The sequence below is a fragment of the Melospiza melodia genome, chromosome 3, assembly GCF_035770615.1.
Source record: "Melospiza melodia melodia isolate bMelMel2 chromosome 3, bMelMel2.pri, whole genome shotgun sequence".
Classification (NCBI taxonomy): Eukaryota; Metazoa; Chordata; class Aves; order Passeriformes; family Passerellidae; genus Melospiza; species Melospiza melodia.
In genome coordinates, this window is record NC_086196.1 from 47,915,624 (window position 1) to 47,941,135 (window position 25,512).

The 25,512-nt window shown below is 36.4% G+C and overlaps 1 protein-coding gene across 1 annotated transcript in view; it reads right to left on the reverse strand.

Annotated features, from left to right (window-relative positions):
- The window catches only part of MAP3K21 (mitogen-activated protein kinase kinase kinase 21), a 40,171-nt gene that overhangs the window by 11,982 nt on the left and 2,677 nt on the right, over positions 1–25,512 (reverse strand). The window contains exons 2-5 of the mRNA XM_063151626.1: positions 10,675–10,855; positions 5,604–5,752; positions 4,630–4,805; positions 355–595 (exon numbers count right to left, since the gene is read on the reverse strand). Coding sequence (XP_063007696.1) covers positions 355–595; positions 4,630–4,805; positions 5,604–5,752; positions 10,675–10,855 — 747 coding nt within the window. The remainder of the gene's footprint in view (positions 1–354; positions 596–4,629; positions 4,806–5,603; positions 5,753–10,674; positions 10,856–25,512) is intronic.

A 25,512-nucleotide genomic window follows, 5' to 3' on the forward strand; every position in this document is an offset into this window, starting at 1 on the left:
AAAGCACCTTCCTGTCTGTACAGAAACAATGATAACAAAAATCTGAACTTTGAACCAGTATTAAATCATGTGGCTCTCATGCTAGTGACCTTTCCCTCCAAATGGGATGGACTTCTAGCTGAATCATTCTTCCAGATGAAATGAGGACGACTTCATGAGAACATGGTATGTGAAAGATTTTCCTTGAGGGAAAGGAGCTATACAATTCTTACCAAACCCTTCTGTGCATTACAGTAGAAGAACCTGACAACGAAATAAAATAGGAGCTACTACTGAAAACATGAACCATGGAACTAAAGAAGCTTGCGTATTTAATCATTACCTATACAGTGAACTTAAAAAAAAATTGCAAACCTGAAGGCAAACTAATTCTGTGTCCATCTTTGAGTTTTAACCGGCTTCTTTTAAACTTGCCCTTCCTCTTCTTGACATTGGGTTTCTCTTGGTTTAACTGGAATATCATGATGTTCAGCTCGCGCTCCAGGACATCTATCTCGCGTTCCGCTAACTGCTGCTCACGGCGCTTCAGTAATTCCTCTTGAGACTTTTGCTGAAGAGCTGCTCTCGTCAACTCCTCTTCTCGGGATCGAAGCTCCTGAAGACAAGATTCACAAAAATAAAACTTAGCAATAATGTGAAGACAGTATTAAAGGACATATGAAGTGTACAATAGGTTGTATTTCCTGATTTATTTTTATGATACACTATATACATGCAACATGCCCAATCTTCAGCAAGTCCTCCATTCTGAACAAACAAAAATTCTGTATTCAGAATCAAGCATTACACAGATTTCCTTTAAACCAATTAACTTGAGTCACTGCACTTAAATCAGGTAAGCAGTAGCAATGGAGACAACACATGCAATCAAAGATTATCAGCTAACAGCCCAGCAGAAAATGCACTTCAAGTATTTCACATGATGAGAAGCTCTTGCACAGCATGAGCGCTGCTATTGGACAGCTCCTACACTTTAACATAGGGCCAATGACCTGACGAATACACAAATTATTGCCTTTATCTTAAATTCTCTAACCTTTCCTGTTTTTCAGCCACGTATTAAGTAGCATTTTTCTATCTAGAAAAGCAATCAGTATTACACTGAATGGGGATTAGTGCAATAGGATAAACTAAGTCATAAGACAGCTGTTTCTTAATTAAATCCAGCAAGTATCTGTAACATCAAACAGCTACTAACCACTGAATTACAGCACACAGACTCCCAAGCCACCATTCTAAGAAGAGTGGCTCTACATTTATTATTTTTTAATTTTGCAAAAGGAAAAGCCTTCATAAGGAAGCTAGGTAATTTTTCAGGGTAAATGAATAGCCAAGGCTAAATAGCTGTAAACCTAGCATCTTAAAATTATCTTGATCTTCAGTTTCCAAAGTCTGTTAAAATACATCTGAAACTTAAGACCTCCCTAATTTCAGACTTTCCTTCATAGCATGGGGCATATTACACAGGAAACAGACTTAGAACACTTACAGTCTATATTGCTAATAACACTGTACTGAAAGTATAGGAAAAGTAGAACTAGATGTGACTGATACTCTATATGTTTCTCATGACTTTTTTTTACATGATTGTGTAAATTCCACTTAATTCAACTCAGAAAACTATCCTTTGAAACAAAACTATGCTAAAAGTTCAGGATATCTAAGAAATTTATTTCTATTTAAAATTAATTAATTTTTACACTAAATGATTTTACAATTGGGGTGTTGCTTAGTTTTGTCTTCGTTTAGTTTTTATTTCAGAACTGTCTAATTCTGCTCATTGGTATCCAGCAAAGTTGTATGCCAGAAGAATTCCTTATTTCATATCATTAAAGCAAAAAATTACTCCATGAACTGTATTATTTCAGTGTTTTCAAATGAAAATGTTCAAATATTCTTTCCAAAAAGACTATAGATGTCAAAAGACAGGCTGGCACTGAAGCAAACTGGTTCAATGAGAAGTGTCTGTTCTTGAGACACTTTCTGGGGTTTTTTACAGCTATAGCACACACACTCTGCTTATCATGGGTTTAAAATTTAAGTGATATGACTGAAAAATTTCATATGGTATACTAATTTTGAGTGAGCTTGTTTCAACCTAATACTAGAAACCAAATTTTTAAAAAAGATATTAAGTAATTTAGTGACTCCTGAAAATCCTCACTTTCCTCCTCCTCTGTCCACTCAAAACAGGATAACCTAAAACAAGGGTTGAAACAGAAACTACATTAATTCAGATTTAGAAAAGAGATACTTAAAAGTTTAAAGAGAGAAGATCTTTATTACTGCATTAGTACAGTAATAAAGGTACATTAGGAGACACTGTTCATTTTCCACTTTTCACAGCCCTTAAATCCACATTCCATAATAAAGCTCAGCACCCAGGCAGAAACTGAGGGCCTGTACTGAAATGTACAGAGTACATTTCAGTACACAGTCAGTCTAGAGGAAGTAAAAGTGCTTCCTCAATGAGAGATTAAGTATTTACTCTTTTCCAAATAAACTAATTAAAACCAGACTTACTGCAATTAGTTAGGCAATGTTTCCACATCACTCTACAATTAAAACACCCATTGTAAGGAAGCTTGGAAAGAATTCTGTATTTCAGTTGCTCAAGAACATTTGTCAAAATGAGATTGTGATCTTCTTTTCGAGTAGGCGTCACCATCACTCATTTGCAGAAAGCCCTTGAGGAAATTCCTCTAGCTACAGAAGTTCCTCTTTTACAGGAGGAATAGGACCATGCAGAGGATTTTTGTAGTATTATTATTATTATTATATAAATACTTTATAGACATGACTTTCACTCTAGTAGCTCATAGCAAAATTGATACTATGACAAATTTAAAAACCCTGCATATATATGAAAATCTTGTCTAAGTCAAAGTTACATGTTTTCAACCTTAGAGAAGTGCACCTCATTAGAGTAGATGCCTCTGGAGATGCACTTACTTTAGCATGTTAAAAGTAAATTTCATTTTATTATTTTCCCTACCTAACTGAGCTTAACTTACTTTTACACCCAAAATTTGACTCTTCTTGAAAGCTTTTTCACCTACTTATTTAATTCTAGACTTAATTTAGTCAGATTTTTCTTGGATAGGAAATCTCATTCTAGACTTATGCCTCCAGAAAAACAAAGAATAAACAAAAACCTGAACAGGAAGGCCTGTTACAATTGCTCTCAGAGTAAAAGGAGGAAAATGGTTGGTTAAGCAGTTGCTGGAGGGGCCAAAAACAGAGTTATGTTCTATGGCAGGTTGAGGCAAGCGAACACAGTAGCTGGTGACCCCACGGCAAGTAAAAAAAGGAAGCCTCTACTCTCTGTAGAGGGACTATAACTCAACTGCAAAGGAAGAGACCTGACAGCTCCTGAGGCACACAACTCAGCTCTGGCACTCTCTATGCCTACTGCAGGCAGAGCAGAGCACACCACATACTTACCTACCTCTGTGAACCAAAAAGAAGAGGGAAATGCGGAGGGTAGAAGAAACGGTACATAGGAAATAAATAATGATACTGCAATCTTATGGGTGATCAGTAAATCCTAATACCACTATGCTGATAGTACAGAACATAATGCCACACCCAACACTAGCTAGAAGTCCACACACTGCCATTTGTGACATTTGATGAGAACAAGTGAAGGACAAAGGCTACAAACAGTGACTTGAGAGACAAGAGTTTAGTTTTTGCTTTTGTCAAACTTGGCAACTATATCTTCTATAAAGTTTCATCACGAGTCACTGCACCTCAATTTACTATCTTCCTTGTCTACAATCACTTCATGAAAAATAACAGCAAATATATACTGGGATTATACTGCAAGAAATGCCTGCAAAGAAGGGATTTGATTCTTCCATAATCATTTCTAACAGGGGTTTGAGCACATCTGGCCTATTCCACCCGTTACCTTCATCAAGTTGTCTAAAGGAAAACATAAAACTCAGGGTGGTCAAAACCAAGTTGAAGTGAGTAGAAGAGAAAACAAAGAGAATTGACAATGAGTACTCATTTAGTACAAACATATTGTGATGTGAGAGTATGGAAAGAAGATCAGTGACAGAAATCTGAGTAATAAACAAAAGAAACTAGATTTGCTGATTCACACGTGTGAGTTTGACCTTCCTAATATCTTGGGCAAGAATATGTCCCAAACTGCAACATTGAAAGGCATCCATATGATCAGTCTGTTCAGCAAGAAGAGAGATAAAAGCACAATTCCATTTTTGGAAAAGAAGTCATGGGGTACAGTCACATAACAGGATGAAAAGCTTTCCATTCTTACAGCTGAGGAGAATGTTCAACAGCAGCCGAACATTTGCAGTCATAAAGATTAGCTTAAGGGATAAATCCAATTTAAGTGATACAAGAAAAAAATAACACATTTTAAAAAAGAGCCTAGAATGTGACATTTACAGATCTACAACCTCTTTCCTTTGGGGAGAAAGGTGTGGATATCTTTTTTTTTTCAATTGTGTGTATATTTGCATGAGTACATTGGTAAGCAACAATTCAAAAGTTCAAAACTGCTGTATCACATAAACATAAATACAGACATACCCTTCTTTCCTTCCATGCACCCTTCCACCCTTCTTTACTTCCATGCAATTGGAAAAACCAACTTACTTTTTCCTTGGTCCTCAGTTCATTAAATATCTGCTGAATTTCCAATTTCCAGTCATCTTGCATAGAGTGGAAGGACTCTTGAGGCATTTCAGTCATAACTGCCCCCTCAATGGCAGTAAGCTGTTCAAGAATTAAGGCAAACGATGGTCGGATATGAGGGTCCTGCTCCCAGCATTCTAGAATTTATCAAAATCCCGTCAGTTTGTAAGAGCACATAGAACTTTTTGAAGAGCTACGTGAATTTCAAGTTACTTGCAACTGCATTTCAAATTCTAATGTGTTCTCTTTACCTGCAAGACATCCCCAGTTCTGTCTCAATTTACAGAGGTGACATCCGCCTACCTGTATTCAGAGGACTGGTTTTGTATTAATAGTAATTTTTTGGTCTATTTTTAGCAATTTGCTAATTTGCTAATGAATGAACAATTATTCAACAGCTTAATTGCTAATGAATGCCAATAATTAAATGAATTAGCAAAACTAGCAATATTGAATGGAAAAAATAAATAAAAAGGTAGAAAAATTCACTAAACACAAGGAAACAGCCATTAGCAAGCAATGTTTATTTCTCTCTAAAATTTTTCCAAAATGTTTTAGACAGTCATGAAGAAACAATGAAAAAAAACCCAGGTATTTGCAATTGTTCCTCTTGGGGTTTTAATCTATCTTGTATTAATCCATAGTAGTATCCCATAATTTATGAAATTTAATGCAATTTCAGAGTAGAGAAAAATCTGTGAAATCAGAGCACAAACCATACTGTTGCTATTGAAAAACTTATATGCAACATTAACACTGTATGCCTCCCTCAGAAACACACCAACTCCCTGTGACACCAGATTGCTGTGTAAAGAAAAACAAAATACCTGGTACACAGCACACTATCAAAGGAGGTACATATTTGGCAACCCATGATTATTTTATACCCCCAAAACATAACTATTTAAAAACATAAGAAGAAACAATGTGGATACCTTTCATTAGTTTTGCAAATGGTTCAGGGCAGGTGGATGGGATGGGCAAAGTGAGCTTATTGACAGCTACTCCATAAGCCACAGCGAGGCCATCAATGCCACGGTAAGGAACCTCTCCTGTAAGCAGTTCCCACAGCAACACTCCATAGCTACAAAAGGTAATTTTTTAAACAGTTATTTTCTGAGAAAGAAACAACAAGAACACATGAAAACACAAACAAGTATCTGTCCAACCAGGTACTCAAATTCATGAGGATTTCCCAGTCAAAGGTGAATGCCTTTAAGTCAGCTCTACTTTTGTCATTGTGCACCTTTCCAGTTATAGTGATTAAGCAAATTGGGTGCAACTTTAAGACTGGCTCACACTCTTATTCAAAATAGAAGCCTGAAGCCACTTCTGTAGAAATGCTAGTTTCACATAAATCTGACTTACAATAGGAAGTCTGAACGACAGGAACACAAGCAACCTTCTCCCCACAAAAAAAAACCAAAAAACAATAAAAAGAAATCCTCAGCAGAGCATTCAGGCCATTCCCCCTTCCAAATATTTCACAGTAATTTACCTAGAGGGCCATATTTTTTTCTTTTTTAAAAAGTGGTAGTAAAAATTATAGAAAACTCCCATCTTTATCTGGAAGTTTGAATTTCTAATCCCATTATGTATATATGAAGGCCAGTGAACTTGTCACGTCCCACTGAAGATACAACAAGACTGAGAAATTATTTCATGCACACACATGGAATTTCTCCATACTAGAAAAAATTCCACCCACAAAATCCAAGCAAAACAACATTGTTTTCAGCAAAAGGTGGTGGCATGAAGAGATCTTTTCTCAGTGTCAGGTACAGAAATCAAGAATCACGGGAATTCCTATTACAGCGACAACAACCATTAGAACTTCTGCAATGCTTTCCATTCAAAGAAGAGCTGGGTGTTGCTTTTACCTTCTTTGGGTTTGTATGCCCAGTGCTTGGCTTATTCAAATTATTCAAGCCCCTACAAAGGGCAGGGACAGCACCCTGGTTGCTGTGGCTCTGGAGCTCCTATTCTACCACCACTGAAATGACAGCTTTCAGTCATTTTTGTGGAAGTGGGAATTACTCCTTTCAGCATGTTAGCCCAAAGTGGACTTTATGACTGGATTTGGTTTTTGTTCCTTTCTTCACCCCCCATGCCCCCTCCACTTCTCTTCCTGCCAGGGAACCACTACCAGTAGAACAAGACAACCTATTGCTGCTTTTGAATAGTAAAGTGAGCAGGCAAAGGAAAAAACAGAATACAAACTATTGCTCTTGCCTTTCTCTCCAAGTGCGCAAACAAACCACCTGCAAGTTTTGCAGGACTAGACTGAACTCTCCAACATGAGAACAAAAGCATTTTGCACTAAGGCAGTGAGGGCTATGCACTCAGAAATGACACCTCAAGGGGAGGTGTCAGATGAAACAGAGAAGAACACACACCAGTCAAGGTTTTCTATCACTGTCTGCTTAATGAGAAGTTAGTCAGTCTATTATACAACACCTTACAACATCACTTTAATAAATAATAAAACAGCAAACTACACAATAGCAGCACAAATATCAGCAGTCCTTTGTTATCTATGGTCTGTTTGTCTGAGAACTTTTGCATCTCGTAAAATCTTAAAAACTAACAAATTTATAGGGCTAACACTTCATCAAAAGCTGAAGAAAACAGTCTGCACCTGCAGCCAGAAGAAAAGGAATTTAAAAATTCGTAGGCCTCTGAACAATTTGTTCTTGATTTTTCTAGTCTAATTTCTGCATTTGCTTGTATACTCAAAGAAAGCTAAAATATTGAATTCCAATTTGCTTTAAAACAGTAGTATTCTGACCATAATGAATACAACACTTCCTGTGGTACATACACATTTTATGCCTGATGGAGTAATTTTGTTGAACTACAGCTCATCTGTGTCTTTGGAGAAAGCATTAAAAAAAATCTCTCAGCAAGTACAGACTGTTCTAAATTAATTTCCTTGTTCAGACTATTCCATAGATATTTTAGCATGAACTCTGAAGATAAGCAAAACATTAACTAAAAAGAAGTTATAAAAAAGTTGTCACACTATTAGCTTTAGTTGTATTTACAATTCAAGCCTTTAACTTTAAAGAGCTCTCAACAGTGCCAAGAAGGTGGTTGCAAAGTTTTAAACAGACCAACACATTAACAGCCTTTTAATGAAAGCAGTCAAGTACCAAGAGCCAGCATTATGGGGGAAAAATTGCAAGGAGGAAGCCTAAAGACATTACGGTCTTGATACACTGGAGTTTTTAACTACTTCAGCATAGTAGCTTTTAACTACTACTAGGGAGGTACTAATCTGCCATTATCTAGGAAAACAACTACTTTTTAAGTCTGTCAGCTACACAAGTAGCTACTTAGTGTATTAAATTTCACCAGCTCACATACAATTGTCTTACACATACAGCCTGAGCTTCTAAGAAACAGCTGTTTTTTAAAGAGCAAAAGCCATGTCCCTCTCCATAATCAGCAAAAGGCAAAGCCACAACCGTGTAATTGAAATACATATTTTCAAACCACAGAAATGAATACACCTCCAAAACTATGTTAAGTATTTTCATTATTAAAATAATTGTTCCTTCAATCAAATGTTATTTAAGCCTTACTATATCTCACTTCAGTGAAAACTTACTGATTTTACACACTTTAGGAGCTGAAAATCTAAAGGTAAGGTTCTCAAAGTTTATTTTACTCTACAATCCATCCTCTAGAGCAGAGGTTACTAAGCACTAAGCACTGCTACATTAATCACTTCACATTTATACAAATGTTCCAGGCAAAAGCAACTGCTAATAGTGCTTTACAGTAGGTGCTTCCTGGCTTTGCCAAGGGCTTGTGCTACCAGGACACACATTACTCTAAACACCATTGCTGAAGCACACCATCAGCACTTGGAAATCCGTGGGCATATTTGCACTTTCAGGCTCCACACAAAACCAATACTGACACACCACTCAGAAATGTGTGATGATTCATGGAAGGGTAGGGTTGGAAGAGCAGAATTCTTGTTTGGGAATTTGGAAGCATGTGCCAGAGTAAAATAAATAGAGTAGCTGAAGCTCTGGTCTGGAAAGCAAAAGGGTACACGTGCAGGGCCTGGAAAGCACTAGTTCTGCTATCTAGGATGACACCTGAGAACATACAGCCTGGAAGGCTCTGCATGAAAATACTCCCACAACATTTCCAAGCACTGGCAGATTCTGGAAGACTAACTGGAAGTGTAAGTTGCCTCAACTTGAACAGCCTCAATTGCTCTCTTTTTTCCTAATAGGAGGTCTGCAGATTTCATTCAGAGCCTCAGCACTCAGTATCTGTAACTGAGATTTAGAAATTTGCTAAAACATTTTGTGTTCCTGTCTTAAAGAGACCCATATACTTAAATTGGTAACCTGAAGGCTTTTTAAAACAAAAACCACTCCTGTAACCATGATATTCTTTATTTGCTTTTCTTTTAAAGAAAGAGTAAAGATAAGCAACAGAACAGATCAAGGTGCAGTGAGCAGAAAATGTTTAGAAGCTAAGAAGGTCTAAACTATACTGCAAAACACAGCCTTTCTACTTAAAAACCTCTCCTGTTAGACTTCCATCATTGAACTAAATACTTACATTTTTACAAGAGAGGCGTGCAGAAGAGAAGGCGAAGAAGAGAAATACTGTAGGTTCCAAAAATGTAAACTAATGTTGCAGCAGAATATAAAATAATTGCACCAAAGCATACCCCCTCAGATACCTAAAATCACAGCAACAAGACTGGACAGGACCTGTAATTAAGCATGGAATACAGCTGATTAGGGAAACGCCTACACCCAACCTCCATCCCGCAAAAGAAAAAAAAAAGAAAAAAAGTAAGAAAGAATGGAAAAAACCAAAAAAAGAATGAGGCCAAAGATGTTTCCCAACTGGGCATCAACTGAGACTAATGCAAACAGAATTGGTTTAGAGACAAGACAAATGAGTGTCACAAAACAGCAGTGCAGATACAGAATCATCACAAGAATACCAAAAGTATTACTTCATGCTGTATAATATCATGCATTTAAGCAAAACAGGACCCTATTAAAGAATCATACAATCCAGAACATGCATAAAGCAGCAGGAGCAAACAGATTAAAGTCCTCCTTTCCTTCCCCAAACAGCTATCTTGGACCCTTCAGAGCAAAGATAGCAAAAAGAAAGGAAATGCAGATTTTTCAAGGTGGGGCACAGCAGCTTTTAGAGCCTATTGTGCAATCACTGCTTTTCTGCACTCACAAACCAGAACTAAATTAAAGCTTAAATTACCTTTCTACACTACATGTACCCCACACTACACCACTCAAAAACAGAATCACTAGTGAGAGCCATATTATTTATATTATCCACAATAACATCTTAAATGAGAAATTCACAAATTTAACACAGGGCATTTCCCACCTTTAAAATTAGAGAGCAAGTTAAAACAAATTTGTGCTGAATATACTTTCCTTAATCCAGCTACTGGAAGCAAAATCTCTGTAAACATAGAAGCTTCAACCTAGTATTAACTTTTACACACAACCACATTCCAGATTCCTAAAACCAGCATTAATTCAAATTAACACTTGGCAAAGTTCTGGTTTGAACCTGATTAATCAGTCATATAAGGCAATAATTGGTTGGTCCCATTTTTAAGCAGATTGAGAGTTTTCACATCTAATCTAAAATAAACCTACAAAATGAGATCAATCATACAATAATGTATCAAGAGCATACAGTTATTTATATTAAGACTCCAGAGAAACACTTGGGTATATTAACTAACAAATATTTTAAGAACTTGCTTTAAAAAAAAAAAATTCTTTGTTTTCCCTCTTCTGCCCCCTGTTTGTAAATAATGGATAATAAAAGGTATAACAACTGAAATAGATACTTTAAAATGTGTTTGTTTATTAGAAGAGCTATACTAGCCATATGTTGAGGCACTAACCTAGCAAACCATCAGAAAAAAATTCTGTCAAAACCCTCAACACCGTTCCATTGAACATAGTCTTCAGCAGAAAAACTTCTTACCTCCAAATATCACTTCCTTTAGAAAACATGGAGGACTTGATAACTTCTGGAGCCATCCATGCATAAGTTCCTGCTGCACTCATTTTGGTTGTTCTGTGCCACTCTCTAGCCAGACCAAAGTCTGTAATCTTCAGAGTTTTATTACAAATGTCATCATGCTCCATCTTCTCCAGCAATAAAACTGCAAAAAGATTGAGTTTGCAAATTAATGCAATGGCAATAAAAAAAATACATTTCTGTTATTAATTTCACATACAACTTGTATTGCACAGATAATTGTCTACTTTTAGTGTTGGGAAAATATTATTGCAATTTTTATTAGCATGAAAATGTTTTTTGATAATTTTAAGCTATTCCAAGCTACAGAAGCAAGAAACATCTACAGTGTCATGAGCTTTTTATGCAGGAGCATATATTATTATGCTAAAAATATATATTAAAATAAATCATTATTTTTATATTTGAGCATATATATTAAATTAGCACAACAATACACTGGAGATGGAAGGTAAATCAGATAATTTAAGTAAACCCAGAATCCTAATAATCCCAGATGATGACAGACTGTCAGAAAATTATCCACGTTGCAACAAGATTCTGGAATAATAAAACCAGAAGCAGTACTAAACAAAAACCAAATGTTAAGAATTCTTATAAAAGAATGATAAAACAAAGCAGTATTATGTCACAGTATAAAATCCATCCTTAATAGTGCACTCCATCCTGACCCCTACTCATCTCTGAAAGCCTGTAACAACTGAAGGGGATGGACACGAGCAGGGTACTCAAAACAACAGAACCACAGCTACAAGGAATGGTTAACAGACAAGAAGCCTTTTCCTAGCCATCCCCTAGGAAAAGAAACATTTACAAACAAAAATCTATATAACAATGCCTTGTTAATGAAGAAAACTAGACATAATAACTGTTCAAAGTTTCTCACTACATGAAATGGACACCACTGGGTAAAACTGGCAGATGAGAATCAAACACGTGTCAGTCATTCACACAACACACAGGTGAACTTTGCAACAAGATTTTGAACTTTGGAATTCTTGGCATGGTATGTGAATATTATTATTTATCATAGATTTAAAAAGCATCTCCACAAATTCACACAAGTCAACTTGATATAGGGAATTTATATCAAAAAAAGTTCGTTTAGTTTCATGAAATCCCTGGGCCACAAATCAGAACAAAGTTGGGAAACTATGCCAGGGAAATTAGTTTGCCTTAGGAGTTCCCTGCTGGCAACAGGCCACTGGACTTGGATCCAGTCCCTTTTACATTATACACACTGCACCTTCATGAATGTTAAGGAGTAAGTTATCCTGTTTTTGCTGTTGCATCCTACAGTGCCTGACTTGTTCTTGAGGCAACATTATTGGCAGAGTTGTAGCACCTCTTCAGGAAACAGTGTTACAAGAACAGAAGTAGGTAATTGTGTTGGAGCTCACAAGCAGAGAGATAACTGATGGAAAGGAATCAAAATTTTAACACACCATAATTTAAATTCCATATTCAGTTCCTGTGTCACTGTTTGAGAGAGAGAGCAACTGTCAGTTTTAACTTTCTGTTAAAATGATCTCCTGGGACAAAGACCAAAAATTAAACCATATGTGAGAAGCATAAATGTGTGGTTTCTACCTGTATGTAGAGCAAAACACAGTACAGGAAACCCATTAACAAAAAAGCAGACAAAGACTTACCCTCCCTTACAGAAGAAAAACTGATGACCTCGCACTTGCAATTGAAAGAAATAATTCTTACTGGTAGAGGTTAACTCTTACAAATATTTCAAAAATTACATCAAATCCAGATAAAAGGAAAAGAACCCACATTCCTTTTTCAATAAGCTTCTTAACAGAGCAAGAAAAACGAAGGCCAAAATGGTACAGACAAACCAAGAACTCACCAATGAGAACCACCAGAACAGGTTAAATTCATGCAAGTTTTTATACTTTTATACTTGAATCAAAGACCTATTGTTTGCTGTTCTATTTCAAACATGTTCAGCAGAATTCCTGACATTCCTTGTCAGTCAATGTGACCGAAACCAAAAACAGTCAGTCTTGCAAAAGGTAATAACTGGCACGTGACCAAGTTTCATCCTACAAAGGGACAACATTTCTTAGCAGTTCAAACTTCCCTTTCCGGCTGGTAGCCAGGCAAACAATACCACACACACATTGCTTAGCAGCTGGGCAGTAAAAATGCTCAGCATAGCTGAGTAGCACTCTGTAAGAGCTTACCTTGGAGTAGCCTAGCAACCTTCACTATAGCATCCTTCTGCCTCTTCCAGAGCTTCCTGGCCCTTGCTGGTTGCTAAACTGGGAGAAACTATTTTGTGATCACCAGTTTGCCCTGTTAACTCAGCATCTTCCTTGCTTCCTTTTCCAAACCTTTAAATTGTCTTTTCTTGCTCCAATGTTAAGTTGGGCAAGAGCTAGTTTAACACTTTTGGGTTTACTTCAATGTTTTTCAGACTTTTTATTTTCCACGAAGAATGAAGTTCACACTTACATTCTAGCTTTGCTCCTGGCAAGCACAGCCCAAAATATTTAAATGTGCAAAGACTATTTGAAAACAAAACCCACCAACACCCACAGATTAGATCAGGTATGCAGAAATGCAGGAAAATCTTATGTGCTCACTTATTTACATGTAAGTAGGACATAGGATAAGGATATTTATCTAACACCCTGTTCATTTTTACATAAGCAAAACCAGATACTATGTTTCTGAATGCTTCAAAATCGAAGGAGATAAAGTTTGGGCCAAATCCTCTACCCAGATCCTAATCCCAAACATTTCAGCCAGAAATTAAAAAATGACCAAGTAATCTAAGGCTGCATATGATTTCTGCCAGCAACACCATTTTCAACTAAATTCTGAGTTACTACATCTCTCTTTGTGACTCTACCTTTCAGCAATGAGATCAAAGGGAAAGCAAATTTATTAACACCATAGAGCAAAGTCTTGGGTGACATATAACAGGCACTCCTTGAATATATGAGACACTGCATGCCCAGAAATATTTACAGCAGGGCAACAAAGAGATGTTATTTTCAATAATTCCTGAAATATAAATTAACGAGTTAAAGATAAAAGCCAGGCAAGTCAGAGAGAAAAATGAAGTGCTGTGCAGTAAACTGTGGTAGATAAAAAGTGGTAGATAAGATACTTAGAATTATTAAGGTTGGAAAAAAACTTCAAGATCATCAAGTCCAACCTTTGACCAAACAGCACCATGTCAACTAAACCACAGCACTAAGTACATCCACTCATTTCTAGAACATCTGCAGAGATGGTGACTCCACCACCTCCCTGGGCAGTACAGTCAGAAGGTAGTGCCCACTCTAAGAAAGAACTGACCATCATACTAAAATATTTGCAAGTTTGCATAAGATCATAAAATCTATAGCTATAAGAAAGAGATGAAGGAAGAAGAAATGCCTGGCTGTTCTGGCTAATGGAAAACTAGCAAGCTATATGAAGCTGTGCAAGTAGTTCAATTCTAAAAATCACTGAAGAAGGCTTAGTTCAGTAGAAACAGGGAGCAATCAATAGAATTTTACAAAGTGTAACACCTCATATGAAATATTGAATGACTAAACCTGCACATGCATGTCCAATACCAGGAACTGAAGCAGACATAGAAAATAGAATAGTTAGGATCTAGTAAATGTCTTTCATATAGATAAAATCAGAAGAGCTTGTCCTTTTTGCTACGCTAAACAAAGGTTTAGAGAAGTTATGAGAACAGAAGTTACCTGTACCTAACAACAGAATGCAGACCTACAGCACTGGTGCTCTTAACAACAAAATATTTCCCTAGGTGCTCTGGCTGGTCCATCTTACAGGTACACTTCTGATTAAACTCAGTTCTAGATCTGGAGCTATCGGGGTAAGGAATTTTATTGCCTATTTTCTCCTATCCCCATTTCGGACCTCTGCAGTGTAAAGCAGAGTTCACTCCTCAAAAAAGAAGCAAGATCAAACACACATTCCTGTTAAACCTAATGGTCCCTGAAGCAGTACTGCCATTAATCTTTCTTGCTTTCTGCACTATCATTGTTATAGCTGGAATATTTTTCTACCGATCTTATGGCACAATGCAAATATTTCGTGGTGTAACAGTATGCAGACAAGATGTTTTTCACACTCTTAGAAACCAAAATCTAACACTTTGCCATGGAGCCAGCCAGTACTTCCCAAGTCAGTGCTCCTCTAATTAAAACAGACCCAGCAACAATTCTTTGCCACACCACTACTGCTTCCATACAAGGTGATCTTATCAAGAAAGGCACAGAATTAAAGCTTGAAAAGGACACACAGGTCCCAGGAAAATGCCCCTCAAATGCTCCCATTTGCCACTCCTTTTCCTATGCCATTCCCATTCCATCAGTCCCATCTCCAAACTCTCCACACAGGCAGTAAAGCCCTTTTTGAGGTGAGCAAAAGGTGAGATATACATAAAGTAGCAAACCATGTCTAGCCAGAGTTGAACAGCAACTGCATTCTCTGTTTGTTTGAGCTTGGGTTGAAATTTTATTGGGGAAAAGGAAAAAATAAGCGAGAGCCTACATATAGACCGATAAGTCAGCAGAACAGAGCACATTTAGACAAACCAGATTCGTGGGGGTGCACATCTGCCAAACTCAGGTACAGAATGACATCTGCAGTGCTACTTTCAAGACTAAGCTGAAAGCCTAGAGAAGAACCAGAAGTACTAACTGAAATTGCACCAACTTTGTTTAAAGCATAATTCTGAATAAAAGGCTTACATTCCTGCCTCAGCTTCTCTCTTTTTTTATTTGTTAATATAGTTTAAGAAGCAGTATTTACAGTAAGCATGAGGGAGGCCTGGACAGACATTTAAGACAAGACATCTAGGAAACTTATACCAAGAACTAAGCTCTTCAATGCTACTCTTTTAATGCAGGTTATTTCCTGTGGTGTTTTCTTTTTGTTTCTAAGTACATATAGATTGTATTTCTCCAACTAATCTAGCCAAAGTTCCCATTTAAGACAACACTTCAGTTGAATTTTTTTTTTTAAATCCTAAGACTTCATACAGTTAACGTCAGTTTCATTGCATGAACAATGCATTCCAGTGTTTTCAGGTGACTTTTCTCAGTTACCATACATATGAAATAAGTGAAAAAGGTATTCTGAGAGAAGCCAAGGCAAAGGATGGAACACCTTTTCAGTAGTTTAAATGTACTGAATTCAAACTACCTTCTAATACTTGAACTTAAAAAAGAAACACCCTGAAGTCCATTCTATCCCTCCTATCATCTTTGTACTTTCTATTACACCCCCTTTATATTACCTATTTTGTTAGTACTAAAAATAAAACATTAAGCAACCTTATTTTCCCAAGTTAGTCAATTGCTACCAACCATTTCTTGCTACTTTATCTGCAGTTTGCTAAACAGGTGACTATCATGGGCTTTGCAAATCTAAGCTATTTAATACTACAGCAATTTAAGTTACTATGATTATAGGTACAAATGCCTACATATCCACTACGTTTACCACCCATGATAAAGTCATTCTTAGAGAATACCATAAAGGAAAGAAAGTTGTTATGCTGTACAACTCTACTTGCAAATAGAGATTGTCCAGACAATGCTGCTACTGTCTCTGTTCCCCCTGCACCCAGTCAGTTCCCTCTCCAGCTGTTTGCAAGCAAATCTGGTTCCTGTTGGTTCACTAAATCAACATGCAACAAAACCAGCAGGGTGACCTCGCATCTTTATCTGGGGACTAACAGGCAGAAAAAAACCTTATTAAATGTTGCATATTCAATTAATGAAACACAATACCTTGTCCATATTAAGAGACCCACCTCCATGATTTGGAATTGTTATTTGGCTCCAAACGTAACTGGATATTAAAATTTCAACATTGCTTGTAGAAGCCATATCTAGGTTTTAAACTGCAGATTAATCACCATAGTAAAAAAATTAGGTGTGCAAACCACAACTTAAATATGTCAGTGAAAACATTAACTGATCAGAAACTCTTCTGTCCATAAAAAAGTTGATACTTTTGCCCATGAAACACTACTCCTAAATACCTTCCTTTTCTCCTGTGGGCTCTCAGGATGGATTCTGCTATCTCTGCAGCTAATATCTGTCAGATTGTGATTGTCTCACTGGATTAAGTTCAGAGGTCACCATCAGCAAGGGAATTTTATCCTTTGAACAGTGATTACATATGCAGGAGACTTTTTTATTCTATGGATACGGTGCTCCTCTATTATCTATGTCCCTTTACAGCAGGCATATAACCAGTTCTTAATTTTCACACAACTGAAAGGAGCAGTTTGTTCTTAAATGCATTTCTCTAAAAATACCCAGCTTAAAAAAAACCAAAACCAACAACCCAAAAAATGTACCTCAAAGGAGCCAACAGATACTAAAAAAAAAAAAAATAAAAAAAAAAATATCCTGAACAAAGTGTTCCCCATTGGAAAGCCAAAACAAGACACAACTTGACAGAAAAAGTCCTTGACATCATGAACTGACAAATACACATGAACCTCATAAGAAAAGCCCAGCCCACAGTAGGATATATGGCAAAAGAAAAGCACCAAAGGATGAGAATGACTAGGAGTCACCTGCCTCACCTGCCTTTCTGAAGAAAATGGAGGGAAATAAAAGGAAAGAGAGGAAAACGGACAAGAGATTTCAACAGCTCCAACGCACCTTGCATCACCATTTTTTGCTTCCCCTTTACTTCTTTAATAACTATTATTAAAGCAACTTTAGGCAAATGGAAACTTGAGAGAAAGAAGCAGTTTTAACAAGTTATTGGCACAGACTACAGATGCTGCAAGTTAGTTTACTGCATGCCATTTGTGCTTCACTTGCTCTTCAGATATGTCTGTAATGCAAAACAGAATTTTCTACTGTGCTGTAAGAGGAAGTACTAGAGGTAACAAGCATTTATAATTAGACATTCAAATAGTCATAATTTAAACACTAGATCAGCAGTAAATTCTGAAAAATGTAGGATTTGGATACTACATCAGCAAAAACTCAAAAGCAGACTGGACACCAAACATTCTCAAGTTGTCTTTAATAAAATGTTACACTTAACTCTATTTAAAAACTAAATTTAAGAAAAAACAACCTCATTAAAGCAATTTCTCCATAATTTTACAATTGCATGGAAATCAGTCAATACTGAAACTTAGCTTTAAAACTCAAAACACTCAGTTGTGTTCTATCTACCAGGAACTTCCTCAGTTATTTGAAACAGCAATTACTTTCTTCGCTTGCTGTTTTTAAAAGGCAACTCTGAAGCAAAAAACCCCCAAAAATAGAAACAAAAAAAAGTGACCAAAATGGAGGCAGATGAGAAGGACAACAGCTAGGTTGTGAATTCCTGAGTTAGATAATGTTCTAGTTTCAAACTCAGCAGAATAAAGTGGCTCTGAATCCATTCCTAAAAGTACACAATCTTTTTTATGGAAGTGATTTATTTTTTAAGGAACTTCATCCTAGTCTTAAAAAAACCACAAAATACAAGGCAAACTAAAGCTATTACGTTTAAACTGCATAAAAAGTCTTTGTCAATATATAATACATCAGGTACAGCTTCCACCAAGAGAAACTCGGAGAAAACATTAATTTCCTGCCTAACTCAAATTTAAGACCTGGCCATTCCCTAAATCAATATACGTCACACAACATACAGAATTTAACAGGCAAGGCAGATGAGGTTTTTAATCTCACAAATGACATCCAGGGGCAAGAGCTGACACATGTTACCTTCCTTTAGAACTAACAATTTAAGTTATCTATCATCAGTCAAACCATCTTTTCAATATTTTGTTTTGAAGCTATGAATATTTCATTCAAATTTGGCTCGGATTTATAGTTATTTTTTTGAAGTCAATAGAGCATGACTGGATGCAGTTTGATATTTCAAGCTAATCAGAAGAATACACAGCTTCTGAGTACACGGAAGTATTTACATAGTTGGCATACTTTTCCTGATCATAACACATTACACTCCGCAATTATGAACTTCCTTGTTGCTTTATTTCTTGTGACTTATCTCAAGGCGCATTTGATGTGTTGAAATTAGAATATTTAATACAAAAAAAGAGTCACATAAAAATAAAATAAAGTTTAATAGAAATAGATAAATACATACCTAAAAAATTAAAAAGACATTCTACTTTTAAAGGTGAATTACTAGCAAAGCTGAAGTAAAGAAGTGTAGTCTGATGTCACAACCAAGACAGAAGGAACCTGCTGCCACTGAAATACCGTAACCTCCTCTTCATTGACAGCCCCTCACCATCTACAGCTTTTCCCCCCAAGGCTGAGTCTAGCAGCTGGGTAGTCTTGGGAGACTCAACCAGCCAGATAGCCCGGCAGGAAATAAAGCCTGCAAATAAACCAGCTTAGAGTAGTTTCCTGCTGAATCTCTACAACATTTTAACCTGACCTACTGACCACACAGGCAGAGACTGAGATGTGTAGATTTGGCTGACGGGTGGGAGGTGGGTGGGGAAGCCTCCTCATGCAGCTACAGCTGCCCCAGGAATCCCTGTGGCACCTGTTGCAACAAGTGCGAAGTCAAGCAACACAAACAGGTCAACCCTTTTACATCCAGTTTTAGTCAGAGATTTAAAGATAGAATCCAGCTTTGCTATGTTTTTTCCATTATAAAATCACCTTTGACGAAATCTACTATTGGAAAGAACCCATTGAATAAACCAAAACCAGAAAAAACTCCTGGATCCTCTTTGAAGATGCCAACTGCTACGAATCCAAATTCTGGTCATAGATACTTGGTTAGGTTTAGTCATTGAGTTAGAATCTCATCAGTTAACATGAAACCCTGTACAACAATTTGTATGAGGAATCTTAATAGATTACACTTTATAAAGAATTTTTAGGTTGTTTATTTTTTAAAGAATATTTGAAAGAGTCTTGCTGTTTTAACAAAAAAAAAAAAAAAAAGCCAAACAACCTGTTACCTAGCAAACAAAGCAGAAAAAACTAGACAATTTTTAAATTCACTTTTTAAAAAATACATTTAAATGCATTTTCAAGAACAGCAAAGTAAAAAAACTTATTTTGAAATGAGAACTCTGCAAATTTGACAGTGCTGTCCTTCTCTTCAGAAGAGAAAACGAAAGGGAAAGCTGATTGTCTCAATAGTGTAACATTAAGCAATGAGTTTAAAAGTACAATATTTTTCCTTTCTACATAATACAGGAGGAAATAAAAGCAATTAACTTCAGGAAGAACAGTGGCATCTAATCCTAATAGGTGAGAAAATCACAAAACTGCCTGAACATTGAGAACTAAAATATAACCAGTTCCAAGGGTTAACTTGTCCCATAATGAACCACAGCAATGAAGCATTTACTCCTACATTTTTGAGAGGGAGGGCCGACTTATCAGCTCCGAGTTAATAGTACACCTGCCAAAACACAGATTTTAGTCACTGTGAAGAGAACAAAGAATGATTATGTAGCCAACACTGGCATGTCTAGGACTGATTTAACTGGAGCTATGACCCCCACCCCACACAAAAAAGGTTAAAGCTGGCAGGAAGCTCCAAGGAGGAAGAATACTTCTGTGGTGACATTATATATATATATGGAATTTTCCCAATTTACCATATTTAATCCATGAATTTAACATGCAGTAAGAGGGTTAAAATTTAAACATGCATTTATTTTCAGTGACTGGATTGAGGTAGGCTCTTAGTAACATGGTCAAGCAAGGTAAAGGTGATGAAAAAATGTAGTTTAAAGCTGTCAATTCAGGAATGTAAGTTACATCAGTTGTTATTTTTGTACTGCTCATGAATATAGACAGCCAAGTAATTTGGTATTTATCTGTTTTTATCTATGTATCATGTGTATTTATGTTTACTTCAATGTCCTAATTTTGCTTCTAATAAACAAAACAACCCCAAAGCTCAAAAAAAAAAAAAAAAAAAAAAAAAAAAATATCTGCATTTTTAGAAGCATTGTTACTGAAAGTTATTGAAACAAATTTTAATGCCTTAAATTTTAACAAATAATCAGAAATAAATTTCAAGGTCAGAAATTACCCTATGCTGCACCCACTCCTTGCAAATGTTTATCATACAAGGTCATTCTGTTTCAGAACTTGCAACACTGAAGCAACTTTAGAAGAAAACTCATACTCAGTGGTAAGAAAACTTACAGATTGCAAACAAAAAGCCATTCTCTTCTAAGGTCAAAAAAAACCACAAAACAGCATTCAACATCCAAATACAGTTCAGTGATGTGTTACTTCTCTATTCTTTTGAGGTTGCAGAACATTTTTGTGGAACTTTTAATATTTGCTAAGAGGGTCCAAAGACATGCCCTGTCCCTGTAGCTCTCATGGGGATGGGAGAATAATCTGTAACTGAAAACTCAGTTATAGCTCAATTTCTTCTCATGCCTGGATAACACCAACAATGTCTAAATTTCAACCACACTTTGCAGTTTGCTTATTTAAGTACAATACCTCATTTATGAAGTGTTATGGTCAGCAGTTAAAATTATTTTTCGCTGTTTAGAGGAATGAACAAAATTGTATAAGTATTTTAACAACTAATGAGAGGCATTTAGCTGTCTGTTTTTCTATTAACCTGGGTGGAAATAGGTTGCTTGCTCAGTACAAATTTCAGACGCAAAAAAGTAAATGAGCCTATTTTAGGGTACCAGCTTTAAAAAAAAAAATGAGCCAAATAATGCTTGAAGTCTTCTTTAATACACAAATACTAAAAACACTATAATCCAAAGCCCTACACTTCAATTTATAATGCTGCCCCAAAACAGAACTCTTTACCATCAAAAACAGTGAGCAAACACAACATACAGACTAGAATGTGACTCCCACATTGTCCATGAAGAGGTCACCAGAAACCCTGGTGCAAATGAAAGTTCTGAAGAAACCTGCTAGGCATGAGCATAACACAAAGCAGGAAAAAAAAAAAAAAAAGACAAAAAATGATCTTCCAAAAGTTGTAAACCAGATCACTTGGTGTTAGACAATGACAGAACAAAGACAGAGAAGAAAGACATGAAAAACCAAGTTAGATCCAGAGAAAGATCAAAGCAATATTATTCTGGACTAAATAATCTGACCTGTTAGAGATGCAGTCTCAACACCAAATAAGAAACAACTCTCTACAGCTGTCAGATGGACATAGTTGGGAAAACATTAAAACGAAAATCTGAATTAAAAATGAATTATAAATAGGGGTATTAAAGTTCATGAGCTTTTAATTAATCAAATTACATATAGCTAGGGTTTCAGCCTAGAGTCTTGTTTTCAGCATTAAGCACTACATGTAAATTTACTTCAGCCATGTTAAGTTTGAGGGACTTTGTTCTAAATTAATGAGGAATTTTTTCCACCTGTTAATGTCCAGACTTGAGACATAGAAAAACATCAAACAGAAGCAAATTTAGAAGATGGTAACTGAGGTGAAATAAATGGCTACTGCAGTTAAGTCTTCATCTCCAAATAAAATAACTGCTGGATATTATTCCTCCTCTGAAAGCTTACACAGGACAAATATAGTGTTACAGAGGAACAGTTCACAAAATTTCATTTCATGGATATGGTGTTAAAATCATAATGTTTCTGAATATTATTTTTAAATGCTGAAACACATCCTTCAACTGGAAATTAGGCCTCTACAACATTTTAACACTATAGTTATTTCTATGGTGGAATGAGACAATCACAGCAACCAGCTACTCAAAACTGTTCTTTCTTGAATTCCAGCATCTTCCTGGACACAAACTACACAACATATTTATATGCAACAAGCATATATATCAAGTGAATATTAAAACAGGTGCAAAACATAGCATTGCCTTTGATGAACTGGAAAAAGATACTACTAGCTCAAGGCTGCTAAGCATTTGATACTCACACAGAATCCAGCTAACCTTCAGGGCCTTTCAAAAAACAGAATCCCTATTTACATAGTCTGAGCACACATGAAATAATGAAAAAAAAATACTGGGAGCAATGTTTCATGAGACTTAGAACTCTTTCATGTGACATAAGGATATTCAAAAGAAAAACTTACTGGAAGTCAATGGCACGCTAAGTTTAAGAAGATCACAACCTTCAAAACAGGTAGTGTTTCCCAAATAAATGAAATTTTGCAATCCTACTGATATTTGCATGAAGGTGGTTTTATTTTGGTTTTCTGTGTTTTTTTTTAAAGAATACTTAACTAATAAGGTTATAAAAATCAGTGCTCCTTCCTGCGTATCCACTTCCAGATGCTTCAGGATGTATGTTCTTAATGCTGCAATGCAGCAGTATTACTTTTACAGCAAAGCACAAGGCAGGGCTACTGCCTCTCAGACATGGGATAGAAATCTGGTACACCTGGCATAATTTCTAACTTTATGTGATTTTTAAATAATTTAGAACAATGTAGAACATTTAAGTACCATGACTTCCTATATGAAGACAGCATGGAAAAATACAGCATACAGATTTTAAAATGCTAAGTAACTTCTGGCCCACTATTCTACCTGACTGATATTCTATTCTGGCCCACCATTCTCCCTGAACAGCTGGCCTAAAGCTGCTATACAGACACATTTGAGAGAAAGCAGCTTTTACAAATTCTGGAAAACATCTCCATCTTATTTTAAAAGGTGTTTAATAAAAAATAATAAAAGGTGCATAACTTGAGCAATTCTGCTGCAAATTATGAGAATTTTTTCTTGCTTTTCTCAAACTCCAGGACACCCTGCCTCATCAAAAGCAACTGATTCAACAGTTCTGTCAAAACACATCACACTTCCTTTAAAGGTTTTTAAAATCAAATGGTTTCTATTCTCTAACTGCTACTCATTATACTAGATTGAAGAACATGACATTACAGTGAGTTGCCCTCTCCTATGTTTGATTCCTTCAGATTCCAGTAGTTCTCATTAGCACTGTCACTTCCATGGCCTTATTCAACAATCCTTGAAATTCAAGCTGACCTCAACAATTTCAAACAGCAATATAAACTCAATGCCCTTCACAGAGCTGAGGGCTGCAAAGGACCCTGGACTGCTGGAGGAGCTGGTGAAAGCCACAGCAAACCAAACCCTTCTGGCATATCCATCTATGACAAGTGAGTACAGAGCCCTTTATCAGTACTGTGTTAGTACACTTAATCTACACATAACCAGCTCTGTAATCATGGATATGTCTACACCATAAGCAAGATATTCTGAACTTACTGCAATGGTTCCTACAAGTACATAAGGCTGCTGCACTAGAGATAAAGTGCATTTTTTAAAGGCAGAAGCAGTGCACAGTCTGAAATCAACCCCAGAATCACAAACCTCTGTTTTCTCTAGCCTTGACTTCAGAAAGTGAAAATGTGGCATACTCTAGCTGAACACACCACTAGCTTTTTTCAGGACAGAATAATCAGGGAAGGCTGTGCTGAGCCCTTACACAACCACAGGTCTTATAACTAATAAAGTGTCCTTGCTCAGAAGCAAGAAATTTCATCCCCTCAGAGAAAAAAGCTGCCCTTCCAAAGAGTCAGAAAAAAAGCTGAGATGTGGTAAAAATACACATATAACTTATAGTGTCTGGTCTTGTAGGTGAATTCCTATCTTCTATTTCCAGTAAAACCTAATTTTTTTTTCATAATCAGCAGGCATGCTAAATCAAGAATAACCTCCTACCCAGAAGACAGAGTTAGGAATATTCAAGTATTTTCACAGTTTTTAAGACATCTCCTTTTCAGTTAAAGCATCAATTAATTCAGAATTCCTTTAGTAACAATGATGGCTTCAACAAAATAGAATTTTCTTCCATGATTTTTATTCATATTTTAGATTAGGTAAAGTTCACCTGTTAATCTTTTATTTTAGATTATACTTTATCTATACTTTAATCTATAAAGTATATTGAGGAATGTAAGAACTGCTTATGAGAAGTTATCCTCAAAACAGGCCATGATATTTGTCAGTGAAACCTCTCACCACTTCAGTCATACAAAGTTTTATAAAGCACCCAGGACTGGTAGGGCAACATTAGACATCATGGTTACTATGTTTCATTTAAGCACACATATCTAAAGCTAAGTGTTCTTAACACTTTTGTTTTGTCTGCTTTTGAAAATTTATTTTACGTGGACTCCAGAACTGAAGAAACTCTCTCTGCTGTTAATAAAACTCATGAGTTACACTTCACTTCCCTGTTCAGCCCTCAAAACCAAGTTTGTTAGTTTTCCTTTCTGATATGAAAAACCTTTGTTTACTTATTAATTTCCCTTACTCTGGCAGAAACACAAACCTTTTCCCACCTCCCAGAAAGAGCCCATGAAGCAAGAGCATTCAAACCCAGACAGTCACTGCTGTTAATAAAAGCTGGCTGCTGTCACGGCTCTTCTGTTTGTGGCACTTCTTCTCCAGTCCTGTCAATCTGGCATCAGCGAAGCCACAACAGATATGCTACAGAGATCCCAGCTCCATAAAACTGCACAGAGAGAAGTAACATGCTTGCCTTTGAGATGCTTGCTATTGCCTGCCAACCACAAGCCCAGACACATACCTTTTCTGGATCAAATACACTGGTAGAAGGGGCTCCCTTTCCCAGCTGGAAAAATTAGTTCCCGCCTACTTGCTGGGGAAATAGTTTGGGAAGCATTCCTTACCACACCATAACAAGGACAGTAATTTTCCCAATTTATTGTCTGAGGAAGAAAAACCATCCTTCTTAACAAAAATAACAAGGTTAGCACAAAACTGATTCACTCATACGCTACCTAGAGCTGCTTAAGGGCAAGCACTGAAGCACCATCAGCAGC